This window comes from Molothrus ater, unplaced genomic scaffold, assembly GCF_012460135.2.
Source record: "Molothrus ater isolate BHLD 08-10-18 breed brown headed cowbird unplaced genomic scaffold, BPBGC_Mater_1.1 matUn_MA125, whole genome shotgun sequence".
In the NCBI taxonomy this organism is placed as follows: domain Eukaryota; kingdom Metazoa; phylum Chordata; class Aves; order Passeriformes; family Icteridae; genus Molothrus; species Molothrus ater.
Genome location: NW_023416577.1, coordinates 183,031 through 206,574, shown reverse-complemented (window position 1 = coordinate 206,574; position 23,544 = coordinate 183,031). Strand labels below are relative to the sequence as shown.

General features: G+C 64.4%; 2 protein-coding genes across 16 annotated transcripts in view; both read left to right on the top strand.

The window, feature by feature from the left end:
- The first annotated feature begins 760 nt into the window (after positions 1 to 760).
- The window catches only part of LOC118701081 (neurexin-2-like), a 37,086-nt gene continuing 14,302 nt past the window's right edge, over positions 761 to 23,544 (top strand). For 4 of the 15 annotated variants that reach the window (XR_008509080.1, XM_036405690.1, XM_036405696.1 and 1 more), the window contains exons 1-15: positions 761 to 1,016; positions 2,992 to 3,021; positions 3,485 to 3,550; positions 5,148 to 5,449; positions 7,072 to 7,116; positions 10,911 to 11,072; positions 11,590 to 12,034; positions 12,558 to 12,941; positions 13,772 to 13,972; positions 15,411 to 15,437; positions 16,614 to 16,733; positions 17,523 to 17,904; positions 18,530 to 18,720; positions 19,460 to 19,633; positions 20,148 to 20,267. Coding sequence is in view for 14 of the 15 variants with exons in the window: in XM_036405690.1 (XP_036261583.1) it covers positions 776 to 1,016; positions 2,992 to 3,021; positions 3,485 to 3,550; positions 5,148 to 5,449; positions 7,072 to 7,116; positions 10,911 to 11,072; positions 11,590 to 12,034; positions 12,558 to 12,941; positions 13,772 to 13,972; positions 15,411 to 15,437; positions 16,614 to 16,733; positions 17,523 to 17,904; positions 18,530 to 18,720; positions 19,460 to 19,633; positions 20,148 to 20,267 (2,890 nt within the window). In the remaining variant the exon portion in view is untranslated. The remainder of the gene's footprint in view (positions 1,017 to 2,991; positions 3,022 to 3,484; positions 3,551 to 5,147; positions 5,450 to 7,071; positions 7,117 to 10,910; positions 11,073 to 11,589; positions 12,035 to 12,557; positions 12,942 to 13,771; positions 13,973 to 15,410; positions 15,438 to 16,613; positions 16,734 to 17,522; positions 17,905 to 18,529; positions 18,721 to 19,459; positions 19,634 to 20,147; positions 20,268 to 23,544) is intronic. The other 11 variants (XM_036405691.1, XM_036405683.1, XM_036405693.1 and 8 more) reach the window with 6 other exon arrangements.
- Positions 7,175 to 10,904, top strand: LOC129047114 (keratin-associated protein 10-9-like). The gene is made up of 3 exons (XM_054518281.1): positions 7,175 to 8,852; positions 8,913 to 9,382; positions 9,714 to 10,904. Exons 2-3 carry the CDS (start codon positions 9,053 to 9,055, stop codon positions 10,317 to 10,319), a joined length of 936 nt encoding a protein of 311 aa, XP_054374256.1. The 5' UTR covers positions 7,175 to 8,852; positions 8,913 to 9,052; the 3' UTR covers positions 10,320 to 10,904.

The following is a 23,544-nucleotide window of genomic DNA, read 5'->3' as shown; positions in this document are numbered from 1 at the left end:
CGGTGTCACCGTGGTGACAGCATCCCCCGGTGTCACCGTGGTGACAGCATCCTCCGGGCGCGTTGCCAGGGCCGGTTGCCATGGCGCCGCCGGGGCTGGGTACCCGTTGCCATGGAGACGCCCAGGCCTGTCTCCCTGGCGACGGTTGTCACGGCACTGCCGGATGCTCCCGCCACGTCCTTGAGGGGGGACAGGAATGGGGAGGGCTGGAGGGGGACTGGGAGGGCCCTGGGGTGCTGTGGGGTGCCCCATGGGGTGCAGGGGCCCTATAAGGTGCCCTATGGGGTGCAGGGGATCTATAGGGTGCCCTTTTGGGTGCAGGGTCCCTATAGGGTGCCCTGTGGGGTCCATGGTGCCTGTGGAGTGCAGGCAGACCACTACTGGGCGTGCCATGGGGTGCTGGGTCCCTTTGGGGTTCTATGGGGCACCCTATGGAGTGCTGAGTACCTGTGGGGTGCCCTATAGGGTGTAGGGTCCCTTTGGAGTGCCCTATAAGGTGCTGGGGTGCTATGGGGTGCCCTATAAGATGCTGGGTACCTGTGGGGTGCATTATAAGGTGCTGGGGTGCTATAGGGTGCTGTGGGGTGCCCTATAGGGTGCTGGGGTGCTATGGGGTGCCCTATAGGGTGCAGGGTCCCTTTGGGGTGCCCTATAAGGTGCTGAGGTTCTATGGGGTGCCCTATAGGGTGCTGAGGTTCTATGGGATGCCCTATAGGGTGTGGGGTGCTATGGGGTGCCCTATGGGGTGCAGAGACCCTGTGGGGCACCATGAGGGATGCCAGGTGTGCACAGGGTGTGTAAATCCCCCCTCGGGGCGTGCAAACCCCTCCCCCCCCACCCCTCCCCCATTGTGCCCCGCCCCCAAGGTCAACCCGAGGTCACGGGGTGGGGTCACACTGGCGCGGTGGGGGGAGGGGCTTGGGGACACACCTGGGGGGTCCTGGGCACTAATGGCTCTGCCCCTCCCCCCCTGCTGCCCCCCCCGGGACCCCCAGAGGAAGAACCCGCGGTGGAAGGTGAGTGGGGGAGGGGATTTTGGGGGGAGGGGGATTTGGGGGAGGGGATTTGGGGGCGTGGCCGTGCAAAGCCCCGTGTGACGCCTGGGCTGGGCGGGGCCTGCCTCAGGTGTTGTGCAAAGGGGCGTGCCCGGATCCAGGTGTGCAAATCCCGGGGAAATCGGTTCACAGGGGGCGTGGCCTGTGCGGCAGAGGGCGCGGTTTATGCAAAATAGTGGCGAGGGGCGGGGCTTGGCGCTCGTGCGGAGCACGTGGCTCCCGTGACGCTCGCGCAGGGGGCGGAGCCACGCGAGGGGCGGCACCCCGCAGCTCCCCGGCCATGACGTCACTCCCCTGGGGGCCCAATAGGATGGCGATATGCAAATGAAACCGGCACGGCCGAGCCAATGAAGCGTGTGTGACGGGGTGGGGGGAGGGGGGGGGGGGAGATATGCAAATTATAGCGGCGCCGGCAGCCAATGGGAAGAGGGAGCCATGAGGTTGCCGTGGATTGGCTGAGCACAGTCCCAAGGGGCGGGGCTTGCACGAGGGCTTGAAAGGGGCGGAGCGTTGTTTATTGGAGGGGGGGCGTGGCCAGCTCGAGGGGCGGGGCTTGCCCCCCACGTGCCCCGCACGAGGCTCCCGGGGTGGGGGAGGGTCCCCGCGCCAGGGGCGGCCCCGCCCCCCCGTGTCTCATCCCCTCCCCCACCCCCGGCTTTTCCCCGAAAAACCTCGGAAAAAGGGGAAAAACCCGCGGGAAAGCGGCGGGGGGGGGGGAAAAACCGGCAGGGGCGGCGCTTCCCGCGTGGCCCCGCCCCCCCCGCGCTTGTCCCCGCCCCCCGCCCCTCCCCCCCCGGCATCGCCCGATGCCGTCACAAGTTAAAGGAGGTTTAAGTTGTGACGGGGCCCCTCCCCCACCCGGGGCCCCTCCCCCTCCCCTCCCAACCCCCCCGGGGCCGCTCGGGCCTTTCGGTCATTTTGGGTTTTTTGGTTAAGTTTTAATTTTTTTAATTCTGATTTTTTTTTTATGTTTGTATTTTTTTAATTAATTTCTCTTTCATTCCCATTTCCCCCTGTTTTTCCCATTTTGCCGCTTTTCCTTTACTATTTCCTTTTTTCCCCCCTTTTTTCTTTCACATTTCCCGTTACTTTGGCTTCTTCATGGTTTTTTAGTTTATTAGATTATTTTCCCTTTTTTATTAATAATTTTTCCTTTAATATTTTTCCTTTTCTCGTGATTTTCCCTTTTTTTTATCATTTCCCCTTTTTTATGGATTTTCTACTCTTTAAGGTATTTCCCCTTTTTAAGTTATTTCCCAGTTCATTATTTTCCCTTTTTTTATTCTTCTCCATGTTAATTAATATCTTTCTCCTTTTATATCATTATCTCCTTCTAGAATTATTTTTCCTTTTAAAATTATTTTCCCTCTTTCAATAAATTTGGATATTTCCCCCTTTTATATCAGAGTTCTTTTTTCGCCTTCATTTTTTCCCTTCCCTTTGTTGGTCTTTTTCTTCTTTATTTTCCCTCTTTGATAATTTTCCCTTTTAGAATTATTTTAATTTCCCCCACTTTTTCCCCTTTATTTTTTTTTCCTTTTCTCTTTTCCCTTGTGCTGCTGACTTCCCCTTTTTATCAATTTCCTCCTTTCCCTTGCTTTGACCCTTTTCACTTTTTTCCTCTTTTTCCTCCCTTTCCCCGCTTTCATCCCTTTCCCTCCTTTCCTTCCTTTTCCTTTCTTCCTTTTTTCTATTTTTTCTATTTTCCCCCATTTCCCCCCTTTCTCTCATCCCCCTCCCTTTCATTTCCTTTCATTATTTTTATTTCCTCCCCCAATTTCCCATCTCCCTCTCCCCCCCCACCCCGAGTTTTACCACTTTCCCGTTTTTTCCCCCCAAAACTTTCCCTTTTCCCGCCACTTTTGCTTTCGTTCTCCCGCCCCTCCCCCACCTTTCCCACGCCCCTCCCCCTCCCCTCCCCTCCCCTCCCCCCCAGGTCCCGCCCACCTGCGAGTCACCGGCCAAGGTAAAGACGCGCCCTCGGGCCCCTCCCCCACCCTCATCACCCTCATCATCCTCGCCCCTCCCCCACCCCCCCTCCCCCCATCCCCCCCCCCATCGTGTCTGTGGCTCGTGCGACACGGGGGGAGGGGCGGCCGCCTCGCACGGGGACTGGGGGGGGAGGGGAGGGGGGAGGGGGCGGGGCGGCCCCTCGTGCAAGGGGGGGGGGATGGGGGAGGGGCTGTGACCCCTTGCACGAGGGCCGGGGGGAGGGGTCCGGACCCCTCCCCCCACAGGAGGAGGGGCCAGGGGGGTCCCTGCACGGGGTGGGGGAGGGGTCCTTGCACGAGGACCCAGGGTCCCCTTGCACCAACATGGGGGGGGGTTGGGGAGTGCCTCCCCTTCAGGGGACACACCTGGGCACACCTGGGCACACCTGGGCACACCTGGGCACACCTGGGCCCCGCCCTGACGCGCCCCTCCCCCAGGGCCCGCTGAGGTCGCCGAGGGGGGGCCCGGCCGCGGCGCCGGTGAGATCCAGCAAGCAGCGAAAGGTCAGTGAGGGTCAGCGGGACCCCCCCACCTGGGCACACCTGGGACCCCCAGAGTCACCTGGGACACCCCAGAACCTCCCAGGAACCCCCAAACCCCGCAACGCACACCTGGAACTCCCAAACCCCACACCTGGGCACACCTGGGACACCTCAGAACCTCCCAGGACCCCACAACCCCACACCTATGCACACCTGGGACCTCCAAACTCCACACCTGTGCACACCTGAGACACCCCAGAACCTCCCAGGAACCCCAAACCCACAACGCACACCTGGGACTCCCCCCGAACCTCCCAGGAACCCCCAAACCCCACACCTGTGCACACCTGGGACACCCCAGGACTCAGGAACCTCAAACTCCACACCTGGGCACACCTGGGACACCCCAGAACCTCCCAGGAACCCCAAAACCCCACACCTATGCACACCTGGGACACCCCAGAACCTCCCAGGAACCCCAAAACCCCACACCTATGCACACCTGGGACACCCCAGAACCTCCCAGGAACCCCCAAAACCCACACCTATGCACACCTGGGACACCCCAGAACCTCCCATCACGACGTCCCCACCACGATGTCCCCATGTAAGGTCTGCTACACGACCCCGCAGTGATGTCCCCACGGCGATGTCCCCACAGCAATGTCCCCATGGTGATGTCCTGGTGCCAGGTCCCTTGTGCCAGGTCCCCATCACAGTGTCCTCATGCTGAAGTCCCCATGGGCGTGTCCTCATGGCAATGTCCCCACGACAAGGTCCTCATTGCAATGTCCCCATGATGACGTCCTCATTGGAAAGTCCCCATTGATGTGTCCCTCGTGGCAGGTGCCCTCTGGGGTGTCCCTACCGCAATGTCCCCATCACAAGGTCCTTTTTGCGATATCCCCATGATGATGTCCTCATTGGAAAGTCCCCATGACAACATCCCTGGTTCATGGTCCCCATGATAACGTCCCCATGATGATGTCCCCATGATGATGTCCCCATGACGAGGTCCCCATCACAACATCCCCATCACAATGTCCCCATGGCAACATCTCCATGGCAACATCCTCATCACACCCCCATCACAACATCCCTATGACAACATCCCCATGACAACGTTCCCATGACAGCGTCCCCACGACGTCCCCATCACAACATCCTCCTCATGACAATGTCCCCATGATAATGTCCCCATCACCATATCCCCATCACAACATCTCCATCACAATGTCCCCTTGACAATGTCTCCATGACAACATCCCCCATCACAACGTCCCCATCACAATGTCCCCATCACAATGTCCGCATGACAAACATCCTCTTGACAACGTCCCCATCACAACGTCCCTGGGACAACATCCCCATGACACCGTCCCCATGACAATGTCCCCACCACAACATCCCCATGACAATGTCCCCACCACAACATCCCCATGACAATGACCCCATGACAATGTCCCCATCACAACCTCCCCATGCCCCCTCCTCATCGCAGTCCCCCCACCCCCTTGCGCCATCTCCCACCAACCCCCCCCACACACACACCACACCCCCTTTGCCAACCTCCCCATCCAAGGTCCCCACACGGCGTCCCCGCTGTCCCCACCGCCAGGCCGCGCCGAGTACGTGGCCACGTTCCGGGGCAGCGAGTTCTTCTGCTACGACGTGTCGCGGTCGCCGGTGCAGAGCAGCGCGGACGAGCTGGCGCTGGCGTTCCGCACGCGGCAGCGCCACGGGCTCCTGCTGCACACCGGCCGCGCCGCCGACTTCCTCAACCTGTCGCTCAAGGCCGGCGCCGTGTGGCTCGTCATCAACCTGGGCGCCGGCGCCTTCGAGGCGCTGGTGGAGCCCGTCAACGGCAAGTTCCACGACGGCGGCTGGCACCACGTGCGCGTCACGCGCAACCTGCGGCAGGTACGGCGGGGAGGGCGCGGGAGGGGAGGGATGGACGGGGTGGGCGATCGCTCGAGGGGTCAGCTCGGGCAGCTCCCCAACTGGGAGCACTGGGAGCGATGGTTGTCTTGGGCAGCTCCCCAACTGGGAGCACTGGGAGCACTGGGAGCCTTGGTCAACTCCCCAGCTGGGAGCACTGGGAGCACTGGGAGCCTTCAGCAGGTCCCCAGCTGGGAGTGATGGTTGGTTTGATCAGCTCCCCAACTGGGAGCACTGGGATCCTTGGTCAACTCCCCAACTGGGAGCACTGGGAGCACTGGGAGCAACGGTTGGCTTGGTCAACTCCCCAACTGGGAACACTGGGAGCAATGGTTGGCTTGATCAGCTCCCCAACTGGGAGCACTGGTTGCCTTGGTCAGCTCCCCAACTGGGAGCACTGGGATGGGACTCTTGGCCAACCACCCCAACTGGCACCACCGAGCATTTTGCTGAGCTCCCCAACTGGGAGCACTGGGAGCAATGGGCATCTTGGTCAACTGCCCAACTGGGAGCACTGGTTGTCTTGGCCAACCACCTGACCAGGAAATCCAGTTACCTTGATCAGCTCCCCAACTGGGAGCACTGGGAGCACTGGGCGTCTTCATCAACCACCCAACTGGGAGCACCAGTACCTTGACCAGCTCCCCAACTGGGAGCACTGGGTGTTTGGTTAAACTCGACAACTGGGCATACTGGGATCAATGGGTTCCTCAATCTCCTCCCCAACTGGGAGCACTGGTTGTGCTGGTCAACCACCCAGCTGGGGGTGATGGACACATTGGCCAACCACCCAACTGGGAGCACTGGGTGTCTTTATCAACCACCCAACTGGGAGCACTGGGAGCACTGGGTGTCTTCATCAACCACCCAACTGGGAGCACCAGTACCTTGACCACCTCCCCAACTGGGAGCACTGGGAGCACTGGGTGTTTTGCTGGAACACTCAACTGGGAGCACTGGGTGTCTTGCTCGAGCACCCAACTGGGAGCACTGGGAGCACTGGACATGCTGCTCCGCCACCCCGCCGGCAGCACCGACCGCAGGACCTCTCTGTCCCCAACTGGGAGCACTGGTTCCATGGACCCTCCCAAACTGGGAGCACTGGACACACGACTGGGGGAGGGGTCTCTGCCCAACCCCCACAAGGGGGGTGACCGGTGGAGTTTCGGGGGTTCCCCCCCAACCCACCCCCCCCCCTTTTTACTGACAACTTTCTGCTTCTCTCCCCCTCCCCTCCCCCAAGGTGGGCGCCGCCCCTCCCCCACCCCCACCCCCCCTCCTCGTGCCACGCCCCTCCCCCCTGTGTGTGCGCGTGCCACTAACACGCTTCCCCCTCCCCCCACCCCTCGGGGCCCCCCCCCACTAACCTCCCGCCCCCCACTAATCCTGGGGGGGCCCCCCCCTTTTAACAAAAACAACCCCAAACCACCCCCCAAGAAAAAAAAAAAAACAAAAAAACCCAAAAACAACCCCAAAACCACCCCCAAAAATAATCCAAAAACAAAAACAAGAACGACCCCAAAAAAAAAAAACCCAAAAAAAACCCCAAAAACAACCCCCCCCCAAAACGTCACGTTTGTGTTTTGTCCTTCTCTCGCCGCCAGCACGCAGGGATCGGACACGCTATGGTAAACAAACTGCATTACCTGGTAGTTATCACTCTATTGTTACTCCTTGGCTTCGCCGTGTGGCCCCGACTCCCAACCTTTTGGGGCCGATCCGGGGGATTTTGGGCAAAAAAAAAAAAAAAAAAAAAAAAATTTTCATCCGCCATCTCTGCAGGCCGAGCTTCGGCTGCGCCCCCTCCCGTCATGGCAAAATAAACGAGAGCTGGTTCTACCCCCCACCCTCCTCTTCCTCCCATCCCACCAAAAATCCTTCCTGAGGGGGCGGGTGGTGCTCGATGGGGGCAGAACCCATCTGCCGCCCCGTTTTTGGGGTGAGTTTTAGTGGTTTTGGGCAATTTTCGGCCGTCCGCCATCTTGTGGCTCCCTCGTGCCAAAATGAGCCGATTTCCCCCCCAAAAAAATCCTTATCCGGGGTCAGGACGGTGATATTTTTTCTCAAGAGGGTTCAACTCCTGCTGTTTTGGGGTGAATTTGAGGGATTTAGGGCAATCTTCACCCGTCCGCCATCTTGTGGCGGAGCATCGCCTCCCCCATGCCAAAAATAGCTGATTTTCCCCCCCAAAAAAATCCTTTTTGAGGGTGTGGTTTTGTCCATGAGGACAGTGTGGGGTCCCCCACCCGTTTTGGTGTGAATTAGGGAATCTTTTGGATTTTGGGTGATTGGATAAACCCAACACCTGCACATCACCAATGCCAAAACCGACTGATTTCCACTCAAAAAGGTCAGGCCAAGCTCAGAAGTTGCTGATTTTCCACAAGGGGACGATGTGGGCTCCCACTCCCCCATTTTGGGTTGAATTTTAGAAATTTTGGACATTTTTTTGCCCCGCACACCATCCAGGGCACAGCTGGAGCTCCCTGGTCCCCAAACCAGCCGTTTTCACCCCAAAACCCAGCCCGGGGTGGGCTCCTTTTCCCCCAGAAACTTTTATGGAGTCCCAGACCAAATTTTTGGGGTGATTTTCAGGGATTTGGAGCAATTTGATACCAATCCCACCCCCTGAAACAGCCAAGGCTCAGATTCTCCATCACTTCCCCCCAAAAACCCCAGCGTGGGTCAGGACGGAGCCCCCAGACGCCTCATTTTGGGGTGAATTCCTGGAATTTTGAACAATTTGCTCCCATCCTCTCCCTCGTGGCCAAGCACGGCTCCACAAGCCCCAAAACCACCCCAAAATTTGGGGTTCCCCCCAAAATGCACCTGTCACTCCCAGAGGGGCCGTGGGACCCCCACCCCCCTCCCCATTTTGGGGCGATTCCTTTGAATTTTTCCCCATTTGTGCCAAAACCAGCCGCTTTCACCCCAAATCCCGCCCCAGGGGATTTAAAAAGGGGGGGGGGGTGGGTGAATTTTTTTTTTGGGGGGGGGGTGTTGCCCCCTCCCCAAATCGAGGATGGAAACGGCGTTTTCAGGACAAGCTGCCGCCCCTCCCCCATCCCCGCCCCCTCCCCGCCCCCTCCCCCCCCCCCCCCGCGCAGGCAGCGGGGCCGCCCCTCCCCCCCCCGCCCCGCCAAAGCCCCTCCCCCCCGGGCTGGGGGCGGGCCCCGCTGCCTGCGCCCCGCCCCCCGCACGCGCCCGGCCACGCCCCCTGCACGGCCTGACTAACACTGACCCCTCCCCCACCCTACCCCAGACCGCCGACCCCCCTCAATCCCCCCCCTCCCCTCCCCCAACCCACCCAGGGGGGCACCGGGGCCGCCCCCGCCGCGGGGGGAGGGGATGGGGGGGCGTGAGAGGGTGTGAGGCGCGTGCACAGGTGTGCAAAGGAGTGCACAGGTGTGCAAAGGTGTGTACAGGTGTGCACAGGTGTGTGCAGGTGTGTGCAGGTGTGTACAGGTGAGAGTAAGTGCGTGCAGGTGTGTAGGGGTGTGTACCGGTGTGTACCGGTGTGCGCATGTGTGTGCAGGTGTGTGCAGGTGTGTACAAGTGTGTACGGGTGTGCACAGGTGTGTACAGATGTGTACAGGTGTGTGCAGGTGTGTAAAAGTGTTTGCAAGTGTGCACAGGTGTGTACAGGTGTGCGCAGGTGTGCAAAGGTGTGCAAAGGTGTGCGCAGGTTTGTACAGTTGTGCACAGTTGTGCAAAGGAGTCCATAGGTGTGCACAGGTGTGTACGGGTGTGTGCAGGTGTGTATGGGTGTGTACGGGTGTGTACAGGTGTGCGCAGCTGTGCGCAGGCGTGCAAAGGTGTGCAAAGGTGTGTACAGGTGTGCAAGGGTGTGTGCAGGTGTGTGAAGGTGTGTACAGGAGTGCACAGGTGCGCAAAGGGATGTGCAGGTGTGTACAGGTGTGCATAGGTGTGTACAGGTGTGCACAGTTGTGTACAGGTGTGTACGGGTGTGTACAGGTGTGTGCAGGTGTGTACAGGTGTGTACAGGTGTGCACAGTTGTGTACAGGTGTGTACGGGTGTGTACGGGTGTGTACAGGTGTGTGCAGGTGTGTACAGGTGTGTACAGGTGCGTACAGGTGTGCACAGTTGTGTACAGGTGTGTACGGGTGTGTACAGGTGTGTTCAGGTGTGTACAGGTGTATCACAGGAGTGTACAGGCGTGCACAGGTGTGTACAGGTGTGCGCAGGTGTGTATAGGTGTGTACAGGTGTGCATGGGTGTGTGCAGGTGTGCACAGTTGTGTACAGGTGTGTACGGGTGTGCACAGGTGTGTACAGGTGTGCGCAGGTGTGTACAGGTGTGTACAGGTGTGTTACAGGTGTGCGCAGGTGTGTACAGGTGTGTCACAGGTGTGTGCAGGTGTGTACAGGTGTGCACAGGTGTGCGCAGGTGTGTACAGGTGTGTGCAGGTATGTACAGGTGTGTACAGGTGTGTACAGGTGTGTACAGGTGTGCCCAGGTGTGTACAGGTATGTACAGGTGTGTACAGGTGTGTACAGGTGTGTTCAGGTGTGTACAGGTGTGTTACAGGTGTGTCACAGGTGTGTCACAGGTGTGTACAGGTGTGTTACAGGTGTGTCACAGGTGTGTTCAGGTGTGTACAGGTGTGTTACAGGTGTGTCACAGGTGTGTTCAGGTGTGTACAGGTGTGCGTGCTCACACACGTTCAAGTGGCCGCGGGGCTGCCCCCATCCCCCCAGGGTCCCCCGTCCCCCTGCACGCCCCCCGCCCTGCACGTCCCCCCCACCCCCCTTTGCACGTGCTTGCACACCTGTGCACGCCCCCTGCACACCTGTGCACGCCGCCCCGCCCCCCGCGCGCTGCCCCCACTAACGACCGCGTTTGTGTCTGAGCTTTCTTCTGCCCCGGGACCCCCCAAAACTCGTTACTAACCCCCCCCCCTCCCCCCCGTGTCACCCCAGTGTCACCCCCGTGTCACCTCCCCCTCCCCCCTTTGTCACCCCCCCGTGTCACTCCCGTGTCCCCCCGTGTCACCCCCCCTCCCCCATGTCCCACCCCTGTCACCCCCTCATCCTCTCATCGCCCGCCCCCTTCTCACCTGGGGGGGCTCCTTGGGGGTCTCACCTGGAGATATGGGGGGGGCTTCACCCCCTCCTTCCACCCCTTGTGACCTCCCCCCCCCCAATTTCATATCACCCCCCTCACGTGACCCCAAACCCCACCCACGCCTCACCTTCATCCCCCCAAACCCCTCCAGGTGACCTCAACCCCACCCACCCACCCCTCACCTTCATCCCCCCCCATCACCCCTCACCTTCATCCCCACCCATCACCCCCACCCCCTCCCCCTTTGTCCCCTTTGTCCCCCCGTGTCCCCCCGTCCCCTCCCCGTCCCCCCTGCCCAGTTTTGGGGTGCCCCGGCCTGGGGGGGTCCCGGCTGAGCGCGGCCGCTCTCCTGCCCAGGTGACCATCTCGGTGGACGGCATCCTGACCACCACGGGCTACACGCAGGAGGATTTCACCATGCTGGGCTCCGACGACTTCTTCTACGTGGGGGGGTCCCCCAACACCGCCGACCTGCCGGGGTCCCCCGTCAGCAACAACTTCATGGGCTGCCTCAAGGACGTGAGTCTGGGGGCTCGGGACCACCCCCCTGCCCTCACCTGGGGAGGGGTGAGCGTGATTGGGGTGAGGGGGGGCTCGGGTAGGGGCTCCCCGATTCACCTGTGTGTGTCATGTGGGTGGGGGTGACATTTTGGGGACCCCTGATTCACCTGTGTGTGTCCCCGGGGGTGGGGGTGACATTTTGGGGACCCCCGTCTCACTCGTGGGTGTCTACGTGGGTCACATTTTGGGGACACCTGACTCACCTGTGTGTGTCTCCAGGGACCATGGATCACATTTTGGGGACCCCCCAACTCACCTGTGCGTGTCCACAAGGGCGGGGGTCACATTTTAGGGACCCCAGACTCACCTGTGCGTGTCCACAAGGGCGGGGGTCACATTTTAGGGACCCCAGACTCACCTGTGCGTGTCCCCAGGGCTGCTCCAGGTGACACCTCAGTACAGCAGCATCGGGGGTCCCACCGGGATGTCGAACACCCCCCAAACCCCCCCAACCTCACCTGTCCGTCCCCCCCAGGTGGTTTACAAGAACAACGACTTCAAGCTGGAGCTGTCGCGGCTGGCGCAGGAGGGGGACGCGCGGGTGACGCTGCACGGGGCGCTGCTCTTCCACTGCGACCCCCCCCCGGCGCTGGACCCCGTCACCTTCACCACCCCCCAGGCCCACCTGGCGCTGCCCACCTGGCGCCCGGCCCGCGCCGGCTCCGTCTCCTTCGATTTCCGCACCACGGAGCCCAACGGGGTCCTGCTCTTCGGGCAGGGCCCCCCCCGCGACCCCCCGGCCGCAGCCCCCCGGGGGCCGCCCCCGCCGCCCCCCGATTTCCTGGCGCTGGAGCTGCTGGACGGGCACCTGTACCTGCTGCTGGGCATGGGCGCGGCCGGGCTGCGGCTCCGCGCCAGCGCCCGCAAGGTCACCGACGGAGAGTGGTGCCACGTGGACGTGCAGCGCGACGGGCGCAAAGGTGAGGGGGCTCAGGTGTGCAAAGGGTGTGCGGGTGTGCAGAGGTGTGAGGGGAGGGGCGGGAAGGTGTGCACTGGGTGTGCGGGGGGTGTGCAAGTGTGCACTGGGTGTGAAGGGAGGGGTGTACAGGTGTGCAAAGGGCGTGCAGGGAGTGTGCAGGTGTGCACTGGGTGTGCAGGTGTGTGCAAGGGCTGTGTGGGGCAGGGTGTCCCCGTTATTCTCCCCTTTGCCATGCGCCCGCTGTCCCCTGATGTCCCTACGCTGTCCCCTCATTCTCGCCCCGCTGCCCCCCCCACTGTCCCCGCTGTCCCCCCAATATCCCCCCCACTGTCCCCCCACTCTCCCCCAGCTGTCCCCTGGTGTCCCCTCGCTGTCCCCCTGATATTCCCCCATTGTCTCCCCCTCTCCCCCCGCTGTCCCCTCGCTGTCCCCTCGCTGTCACCGCTGTCCCCTGGTGTCCCCTCACTCTCCCCCCTCTGCCCTCCCCGCCGCTGTCCCCTGAGGTCCCCGCCCGGTGTCCCCAGGCTCGGTGTCGGTGAACAGCCGCAGCACGCCCTTCCTGGCCAGCGGTGACCGGGACGTCCTGGACGTGGGGGCCGAGCTGTACCTGGGGGGGCTCCCCGAGGCCCGGCCGGGCCCCCCCGCGCCCCCCGAGCTCTGGGCCGCGGGGCTGCGCCTCGGCTTCGTGGGCTGCGTGCGGGACCTGTTCGTGGACGGGCGGAGCCGCGACGTGCGGGCGCTCCTGGCCACGGGGGGGGCTCCGGGGGTGGCCCCGCTCTGTGCCAGGGACCCCCCCCGGCTGTGCGCCAGCGCCCCCTGTCGCAACGGGGGCACGTGTCGCGAGGGATGGAACCGATTCGTGTGCGACTGCCGCGGCACCGGGTACCTGGGGCCGCGCTGCGAGACAGGTGAGGGGACACGGGGACGGCGGGGACGGCGGGGACAGAGGGGGTGGCACCTCCTGAGCACCTGGGAGAGCCGGGGAAGGGGGATGGGGGGGATTTAGGGGATCCCTACCTGGGGCCGCGCTGTGAGACAGGTGAGGGGACACGGGGACAGCGGGGACAGCAGGGACAGAGGGGGTGGCACCTCCTGAGCACCTCGGAGAGCCGGGGAGGGAGGGCTGGGGGGGACTGAGGGGACCCCGAGGTGACACGGGTGGGACTGGGGGGGGCATGGGGTACCTGAGACAATGCTGTGGGACAGGTGAGGGGACACGGGGACAGCAGGGACAGAGGGGGTGGCACCTCCTGAGCACCTGGGAGAGCTGGGGAAGGGGGATGGGGGGGACTGAGGGTGACACTGGACCCCGAGGTGACACGGGGGGGACTTAGGGGGACATGGGGTACCTGGGCCAGCGCTGTGGGACAGGTGAGGAGAGGGGATGGGGGGATTGGGACACCTGGGTCCCCTCTGGGGGGGGGAGGGAGGGGTCACACCTGGGGAGGACGTGCCTGGATGTCCCCAAGGACACCTGGGAGCACCTGAGCCCCCCCCGGGACACCTGGGTGTCCCCTGCACGGGTGACTCCCCCAAAGCTGGGGGTCCCCAGCCACCTCCAGTCCCGGGCGGTGGCACCTGGTGGCAACGTCCCATGTCCCCCGCACGCTGCGGTGCTCACCTGGGGCGGGGCTCACCTGGCTGCGGGGTCCCAGCTCACTGGGGACACCCTGGGGACACCCTGGGGACACTGGAGGTGGCCGTGCCGAGGGTGACAGCGGCGTCCCCGTCCCCGCAGAGGCGGCGGTGCTGAGCTATGATGGCAGCATGTACCTGAAGGTGCAGGTGCCGGGCGAGCAGACGGAGGCCGAGGACGTGTCCCTGCGCTTCATGTCCCCCCGAGCCTTCGGCCTCGTCCTGGCCACCACCTCGCGCCACTCGGCCGACACCCTGCGCCTCGAGCTGGACGGGGGGCGCATGAAGCTCACCCTCAACCTGGGTGAGCCCCCCGAGACCCCACAGAGACCCCCCAGATAAACCCCGGAACGTCCCTGAAACGTCCCTGAAATCTCCTCGAAATCCTCCCCAAAACGGGGCCCGAGTTGGGTCTGGTCATGCCAGGAGGGCCAAAATAAGGCCTGGGACCCTAAAATGGTTCCTGGGACCCCAAAATGGTGCCTGGGGCCCCAAAATAGAGCCTGGGCCCCCAAAATAGAGCCTGGGACCCCAGAATGGTGTCTGGGATCCTAAAATGGTGTCTGGGACCCCAAAATGGTGTCTAAGACCCCAAAATGGTTCCTGGGACTCTAAAATGGTGTCTGGGAACCCCAAAATGGTCAAATTGGTGCCTGGGATGCCACAGTGATGCTCAGGACGCCAGGTTGGTGCCCAAGCCGGTTCTTATGACCCCAAAAATGATTCTTGGGATCTCTAAACATCCCCAAAAATGCTTTTGGCCTCAAAATGGCCCAAAGTTGTTGCCTGGGAGCCCAGAATGATGGTCAGGACCCCAAAGTGGTGCCCAGGTCTGTTCTCCTGTCCCTAAAATCGTCAAGTTCATGCCTGGGACCCCAAAAAGAGTGTTCAGGTCCCAAAATGATGTCGGGGTTAGTTCTTACAATCCCAAAATGGTCAAGTTGGTGCCTGGGACCCCAAAAACTTCCCCCAGAGGTGCCCAGGACCCAAGAAAGGTGCCCGGGCACCCCCAGAATTGCACCTGTGACCCCCAAACCGGCCCTGGAGCGTCACCAGAGCCACCTCGGTGTCCCCAACTCCCCCCGCGGGATCGGGGCCTTCGTGACCCCCCCGCTGCCACTTGGGGCACAGCGCTGGGACCCCCCCAGGGGCTGAGGGTCCCCCCCAGAGGATTGGGGACCCCCCAGGGTTGGGGACCCCTCCTGCAGCCCCTTCCATTGGGGGGGACCCCCTGAGGGGCTGCAGGTCCTCTGTGGGTCGGGGACGCCCCCGTGGGATTGGGGACCCCCCATGGGATTGGGGACCCCCTGAAGGGGTTGGGGACCCTCCCATGGGATTGGGGACCCCCCCCGGGTCCCGGCGTTTGCGCCCCCCCCGCCCCGCAGCGGTTGACGAGGGGGGGCCCAGCCCTGGGTGGGATCCCCCTGGATCCCCCCCGGATCCCCCCAGGCTGGGCCCTCAGGGCGGCCGTGACCCCCACGAGGCGCCAGAGACCCCCGAAACCAGTCCCCCCCAGTCCATCCCAGTCACTTCCAATCACCCCCAGTCTCCTCCCAGTTCCCCCCAGTCCCTCCCATCCCATTCCCAGTTCATTCCCAGTCCTTCCCAGTCCATCCCAGTCCATCCCAGTCCCTCCCAGTTCCCCCTCTCTGGCGCCTCGCCCCCCCCGGCCGCCCCCCCCGTCCCCGGGGCGCCCCCTGGCGGCGGCTGCGAAGGGCCTGACCCGTGTCTTCTCTCCCCAGACTGTGTCCGCGTGGGCTGTCACCCCAGTAAGTGCCACCCCCGCCCCGGGACACCTCCGGGGACACCCCCGGGACACCCCTAAAACCCCCCAACCCCCCTGGGATACCCAGCCCACAAAACCCCCCCATGAACACCCCCAAAACTGCCCCAAACATCCCCAAAACTGCCCCAACCCCCCCCGGGGACACCCCCTGGGGACACTCCCAGACCCTCTGGATCACCCCGAAACCTCCACAGGGACCCCCAAACCCCTCCTGACCCCCCCGAAAGGCTGGGACCCCCCCCATGTGTGTGTTTGGGATGCACAGGTGGGTTCAGGGGGTCACACCTGGGCCGAGCCCCTGGATTCTCTGCTGGACACTTCCAGCTGTGAACATCTGGTGCCACCCAGTGCCACCCAGTGTGTCCCAGTGCCACCCAGTGCCACCCAGTGCCACCAGCTGCTACGGTGTCACCCGTACTGGTGGCCCAGTGTCCCCAGCACAGTGCTATCCCCCAGTGTCACTGGTGTCACTGGTGTCCCCAAATGCCATGGTGTCCCCAGCACAGCAGCAGTGTCCCCTGGTGTCACTGGTGTCTCTTTGTCCCTGGTGCAGTGATGTCCCCTGGTATCCTCCAGTGTCCCTGATGCCCCCAGTATCCCTGGTGTCCCCAGTGTCCCCAATGTCACTGGTGTCCCCAGTGTCACCACTGTCCCTGGTGTCCCCAGTGTCCCTGATGCCCCCAGTATCCCTGGTGTCCCTGGTGTCCCTGCTGACCTGGTGTCCCTGGTGTCCCTGGTGTCCCCAATGTCACCGGTTGTCTCTAGTGTCACCGCTGTCCCTGGTGTCCTGGTGCCACTGGTTGTCCCTGGTGTCCCTGGTGTCCCCAGTGTCCCCGGTGTCACCGCTGTCCCTGGCACCCTCGGTGCCCCTGTATCCCTGGTGTCCCCAATGTCACCAGTGTCCCTGGTGTCCCCGGTGTCACCGCTGTCCCTGGCACCCTCGGTGCCCCTGTATCCCTGGTGTCCCCAATGTCACCAGTGTCCCTGGTGTCCCCAGTGTCACCACTGTCCCTGGTGCCACCGGTTGTCCCTGGTGTCCCAGTATCCCTGGTGTCCCTGGTGTCCCCAATGTCCCCAGTGTCCCGGTATCCCTGGTGTCCCCGGTGTCCCCAATGTCACCGGTTGTCCCCGGTGTCACCGCTGTCCCCGCTGCCCCCAGGCAAGGGCCCCGAGACGCTGTTTGCGGGGCAGCGGCTGGATGACAACGAGTGGCACTCGGTGCGGGTGGCCCGGCGCGGGCGCAGCCTCCAGCTCGCCGTGGACAACGTCACCGTCGAAGGTGACACCGCAGGGACGGGGCGGGGGGACCTTGGCTTGGGCTCTTGGGGTCACCGGGGTGCTCAGGCCTGTGGGGACGTGGTCAGTGGGGCTGCAGGTCATTGGGACAGGGATGAAGGTCCATGGGGACATTGGGGCTTGGGGACATGGTGACGGGGGACACGGGGACAGGGATGAAGGTCCAGGGGACAGGGATGAAGGTCCATGAGAACATGGATGAAGGTCCATGGGATGGGGATGAGGGATGAAGGTCCATGGGGACATGTGGTGATGGGTGCACAGATTCTTGGGGACATGATGACCATGTCCATGGGGACATGGCCAGTGGGGTTGCTAGTCCATGGCAACATGGATGAAGGTCCATGGCGACATGGATGAAGGTCCATGGGGACAGGGAAGAAGGTCCTTGGGGACATGGATGAAGTTCCATAGAAACATGGATGAAGGTCCATGGGACAGGGCTGAAGGTCTATGGGGACAGGGATGAAGGTCCTTGGGGACAAGGATGAAGGTCCATGAGACAGGGATGAAGGTCCATGAGACAGGGATGAAGGTCCATGGGACAGGGATCCATGGGGACTGGGATGAAGGTCCATGGGACAGGGATGAAGGTCCATGAGAACACGGATGAAGGTCTTTGGGGACATGGGTGCACAGGGACGAGGTCACCAGCCCTGTGAGGACACCGCCCACAGCCTGGAGGCCCATGAGACCAACAGGCCCACGGCACGGTGGCACCCGCCAGCCCTCGTGCTCCCGGTGCCACCCCCGTGTCCCCCACGCCCCCCAGGACAGCTGTCGGGCTCTCACACCCGCCTGGAGTTCCACAACATCGAGACCGGCATCGTCACCGAGCGCCGCTTCCTGGCCGTGGTCCCGTCCAACTTCCTGGGCCACCTGAGCGGGCTGGTCTTCAACGGGCTGCCCTACCTGGACCTGTGCCGCGACGGCGACATCAGCTCCTGCGAGCTCAACGCCCGCTTCGGCCGCCGCGCCATCGTGGCCGACCCGGTGGCCTTCGGGGGCCGCGGCTCCTACGTGGCGCTGGCCACGCTCCAGGCCTTCTCCTCCTTCCACCTCTTCTTCCAGTTCAAGACCACGGCGCCCGACGGCCTCATCCTCTTCAACGGTGGCAGCGGCTCCGACTTCCTGGTGGTCGAGCTGGTCAAGGGGTGAGGGGACACCCGGGGGACACCACGGGGACGTCCTGGGGAGCTCAGGGACCCTGGGGACATCACAGCCCTGCTGGGGAGCTCAGGGATCTTCCCAGATCTTGGGGACACCTGTGGGGTCCTTGGGGGTCTCAGGGAGCACCTGGGGAGCTCAGAGGCCACTTGGGGGTCCTGGGGATTTTGGGGACATCCTGGGGACCTCCAGGGGATGTCAGAGACCACCTGGGACATGTGGGAGGTCCTGGGGACTTTGGGGACCTCCTGAACCTCCTGGGGACCTCCTGGATGCCCTGGGAGCCCTGGGGACACCAGGAGGGCCCTGGGGACCTTGGGGACCTTCTGAGCCTTTTCAGGCCTTGGGACCTGCTCAGCCCTCCCTTAGGCTGACCTCCCGCCACCCACCCTTAGGCTCCACCCCCATGACACAAGCTCCTCCTCCTGGCTCAGGCCACGCCCATAGCGACCACACCCAACCGTGGCCACACCTCCACCATTGGCCCCGCCCCCGGCCCAGTTACACTCCCTGTATTTGGGGGGGGGGTCCCTTTGTCCCTTCCCCAGGTGAGTCCCCCCCCCTCCACCTTCCCCGAGGCCACGCCCAACGAGGCCACGCCCCCTTTTCCAGGTACATCCACTACGTGTTCGACCTGGGCGAGGGCCCCTCGCTCATGAAGGGCAACTCGGAGCAGCCGCTGCACGACGGGCGCTGGCACGAGGTGGCCGTGGCACGGGAGGGGGGGGCCCTGCACGGGCTGCGCGTGGACGGGAGACCCGTGACCCAGCACGGGCAGGGCGCCCGCGGGCTGCAGCTCAAGGGTGAGACCTGGGGGACACCTGGGACACACCTGGGGACACCTGGGACACACCTGAGGGAGGGTACAGGTGTGTGGGTACCCACCTGGGACACACCTGGGGATACACCTGGGGCACACCTGGGGATACACCTGAGACACACCTTGGACATACCTGGGACACATCTGGGACACACCTGGGATCACCTGGGACACACCTGCGACATACCTGGGATCACCTGGGACACACCTGGGATACACCTGGGACACACCTGGGACACACCTGGGACATACCTGGGACACACTTGGGGCACCTAAGATCACCTGGGGCACACCTGGGACACACCTGGGACACACCTGGGATCACCTGGGACACACCTGGGACATACCTGGGACACACTTGGGGCACCTAAGATCACCTGGGACACACCTGGGACACACCTGGGACACACCTGGGATTACCCGGGACACACCTGGGTGACATCTGGGGAAGGGCAGAGGTGTGGGGATGGTTCCGGGGTGGATGGGAGGGGTCACCCCAGTGGGGTACCCACAGCAGGCCGTCCCCTCAACCCTTTGAATGCCCCCCAGGTGTCCCCCAGGTGCACCTGGACACCGGGCAGGGGTGAGGGACAATGAGATATGGAGGGCGGGGTGGGAGGGGGGGGTCTCCAATGGGTGACCCCCACCAGGCTGGGGGGGCTGTCCCGAGGTGCACAGAACGCTCGGTGCCCCCCAGGTGACCCCCCCGTGCCCCCCCCCAGGTGAGCTGTACGTCGGGGGGGTCAGCCCGGGGCTCCTGGGGCGCCTCCCGCGCCTCGTGGCCTCCCGGGGGGGCTTCCGGGGCTGCTTGGCCTCGCTGGACCTGAACGGGCGCCTGCCCGACCTGCTGGGGGACGCCCTGAGACGCGTGGGGGACGTGAGGAGGGGCTGCGACGGTGAGAAATGGGGGGGGGGGCACTGGGGCTGGGGGGTCTGGGGGCTTTGGGATATGGGGGACGTGAGGAGGGGTGGGATGGTGACAACGGGGGGGTCTGGGGGCTTTGGGATATGGGGGACATGAGGAGGGGCTGTGACAGTGAGAAATGGGGGGCACTGGGCGGGTCTGGGGGCTGCAGAGTGGGGGAGATGTACAGGGGGGCTGGGATGGTGAGAATTGGAGAATTGGGGGGCACCTGGGGGGGGCTGAGGGGGCACAGGGGTCTGGGGGTATCCGGGGCTTTTTTTTGGGGGTGTCTGGGACTTTTCCAAAGGGTTGGGGAGGGGGCGAACGGGTGGGCAGGGGGCTCGGGGGGGGGGCACAATGAGGTGTCCAGGGGGGGCTTTGGGGGACTGGAGGTCACACAAAGGCAGGGGGAGGGAGGGGATTTAGGGCCACAAAAACCCATTGAGAGCCCCCCTCGGGATTTGGGGGAGCTGGGGGGGGTCCCCACGAGCCCGGTGCCCCCCCAGGCCCCAGCACGACGTGCGCCGAGGACTCGTGTGCCCACGGGGGCGTTTGCCTGCAGCAGTGGGACGGCTTCACCTGCGACTGCAGCATGACGGCCTTCGGGGGGGCCGGCTGTGCCGAGCGTGAGTGGGGGGCCAGGGAGGGTTTGGGGGGCTCAGGGGGGCATTGGGGGGCTTGGGGGAGTGGCTGTGCCAAGTTTGAGTGGGGGGCCAGGGAGGGCTTGAGGGTCTTGGAGGGCTGGTGGGCTCAGGAGAACTTAGGGGGGCAACTGTGCCAAGTTTGAGTGGGGGGCTCAGGGAGGTTTGGGGGGCTCAGGAAGGCTCGGGGGGGCTCGGAGGAATGGCTGTGCCCAGTCTGAGTGGGGGGCTCAGGGGGATTTGTGGGCACAGGAAGCTCAGAGAGGCAGCTCTGCCCAATTTGAGTGGGGGGCACGAGGGGATTTGGGGGGCTCAGAAGCCTTGGAGGAGCGGCTGTGGCCAGTCTGAGTGGGGGGCACGAGGGGATTTGGGGGCACAGAGAGGATTTGGGGGGCTCAGGAAGGCTCGGGGAGCTCAGAGGGGCAGCTGTGCCCAGTTTGAGTGGGGGGCATGAGGTGATTTGGGGGCACAGAGTGGCACGGGTGGCACAGGGGGACACAAGGGGACACACAAGGAGCTCAGGGCTCCCAGGGTGGGTGGGGGACACCCCACACCGGGGGGAGCCCCCAGGAGCGAGCAGGGGGGGCAGGTGGCCCTTGTCCCCTCGGTGTGTGGCCCTGTGACCCTGGCACGGGCCGTGGTGTCCCCAAACGGGACAAGTGTCCCTGGCTGAGGTGGCTCCGTCACTTCCGTGGTGCCCCATGGTGGCCCTTAAGGAGGGCAGGTGGCAGCGCGGGTGCCACCTGTGCCACCCCTGTGCCACCTGTGCCTGGCACGAGGGCTCCGGGTCCCCCCAGGGCTCTCGCACCAGGGACACGAGGGACACGAGGGACACGAGGGACACACGTGTCCCTGCCCAGAGGTGGCTCTGTCCCCTGCCCGTGTCCCCACGGGCCCTAACGAGGGGCAGGTGACAGCACGTGCCACACCTGTGTCCCTTTAGGGGGGGAATGAGGACCCCCCATGTCCCCCCATGTTCAAGTTTCCCCGTGTCCGGGTGTCCCCGCCATGTCCCACTGTCCCCTTTTGTCCCCTGTCCCCTCCCTCCATGTGAGTCCCAGGCAGCGCCGCCCTCTGCCCCACACCTGGGTGGGGCTCCCGGGGGTGGCTTTGGGGCCGCTCTGTGGGGCAGGACCTGATCCCGGTGTCCCCGTGGGGCTGTGGGGACCCCGGCACGCGGGGGGGTGGCGCTGCCCTGGGTTGCTGTGGGGCTCGCCCGCCGTGGGGCACGGGGACAGCCCCGTGTGGGGCTCTGGGTGTCCCGGGGGGGTTCCCTGAGGCCCCCCCGACCCCCGATTGTCCCCGGTTGTCCCCACGGGCGGCTCCGTGGGTCCGGCGACACCTCCGGGGCTCGCGGTGGGGCTGCGGGGGTGCCCTGGGGGGGCTCTGTGGGGCTCCCCCCGCCTTCCCCACACCGTGGGGTGGGGGGGGGTTCGGTCCGTGGGTTCCCCCTCGTGGGTCGCGCGTGGCCCCTCCCCCCCGGCCCCTCCCCCCGCCCCTCCCCCGCCCCCGCCCCTCCCGCTGCAGCAGCCGCCGCCGCCGCCGCCCCACGGCCGCCCGCGCCCACCGCCCCACGGCCCCAGCGGCGCCCCCCGGCCCCGCCGCCCCACGGCCCCAGCGGGCCCCGAGAGCCTCCGGCCCCACCGCGCCGCCGCCGCCGCCCAGGCCAGAGCCCCCCCCGCCCCACGGCACAGCCCCCGCTTCATCCCCACCGCCATCCTCATCCTCATCCTCATCCTCATCCTCATCCCCCCGTCCTCATCCTCAGCCTCCCGCAGCCCCCGCCCCACATCTCCCATTTCCCCCCCCCCCCCATCGCCCCACATCGCCCCCCCCCCCACCTCAATCCGCTCCATCTCCCCCCGATCCCGCATCTTCCTCTCCCTCCCCCCCCCCGATTTCCCGGCCCTACATCGCCCCCACCCCCGATCCCGCATCCCCCCCCCCCATTTCCCACCCCCCCAATCGCTCCTGCCCCACATCCCGCACCCCCATCCCCCCCCCATCGCTCCCACCCCACATCCCGCATCCCCCCATCCCCCCGCTCCCCCCCCCCCTCATTTCCCAGCCCCACATCCCCCCCCCCCCACCCCGAGCCCCCCCCCCCCGGACCATGCTCGACCCCCTCTGAGCTCCCCCCGCGCCCCCCCCGCCCTGGCCCCCCCCGCCCCGGGGCCCCCCCGCGCCCCCCCCCCCGCATGCGCTGAGCCCCGGGGGGGGGATCAGAGCCCCCCGCGGGGGGGGCGCTCGGGACCCCCCGGCCCCGCAGCCCAGGGGGGGTCGGGACCCCCGGGGCCCTTTGGGGGCGCCGCCGCTTTTTTAAGGGGGGGGAGCCGCCCCCCCCCTCCCCCAGCCCTGATCTAGAGGGAGATTCGGGCCATCCCCCCCCCCCCCAGCCCCATTTTGGGGGGGATTTGGGTCCCCCCCGGCCTCATTTTAGGGGGTTCAGCCCCCCCTCAGCTCCTCTTGGGGTGATTGCCCCCCCCCCGGTTCTATTTTAGGGGATTTGCCTCCCCCAGCCCCATTTAAGGGGGGTTTGCCCCCCCCCGGCGCTATTTTGGGGGGATTTGGGGTTTCTCAGGGCCTCCCCCAGCCCCATTTTCGGGGTGATCCGGCCCCCCCCCCCCCCCCCCAGCCCCGTGGGTGGATTTTGGGCTCATTGAGCTCCAAGGGTGGGGGAGATTCGGGGACCCCCCCGGCCCTTTTGGGGTGACCCAGGGCCCAGGTCTGGGGGGGATTTGGGGTTTCCCCAACTTCAGGTTGGGTTGAACTGGGACTGCCCCCCCCCTCCCCATTTTTGAGCTGATTTGAAGCCCCCCCTCATCCCAGTTTTGGGCTCGCCGTCCCCCCCCAGCCCCATTTCGGGGTTCAGCACCCCCCAGACCCTCTTTTGGGGCACAACCTCCCCTCAAACCCCATTTTAGGGTTCAAGAACCCCCCCCGGGGCCTCATTTTGGGGCACAACCCCTCCCCTCACCGCCTGCCCCCCATTTTGGGGTTCAGTCCTTCCCAGACCCCCCTTTTGGGGTTCTCAATCCCCCCACCCCCCTTTTGGGGGCTCCCCCTCTCCCTTCTCCCCCCATTTTGGGGTCTCACCCTCCTCCCTCCCCCCTTTTGGGGACGCCCCCCTCCCTTCACCCCCAGCCCCACATTTTGGGGTCCCCCCCTGCTCTCACCCCCCTCTTTAACTGGGGGCTCCCCCTCTCCTTCTCCCACCCCCCAATTTGGGAGCCCCCCACCTCCTCCCTCCCCATTTTGGGGT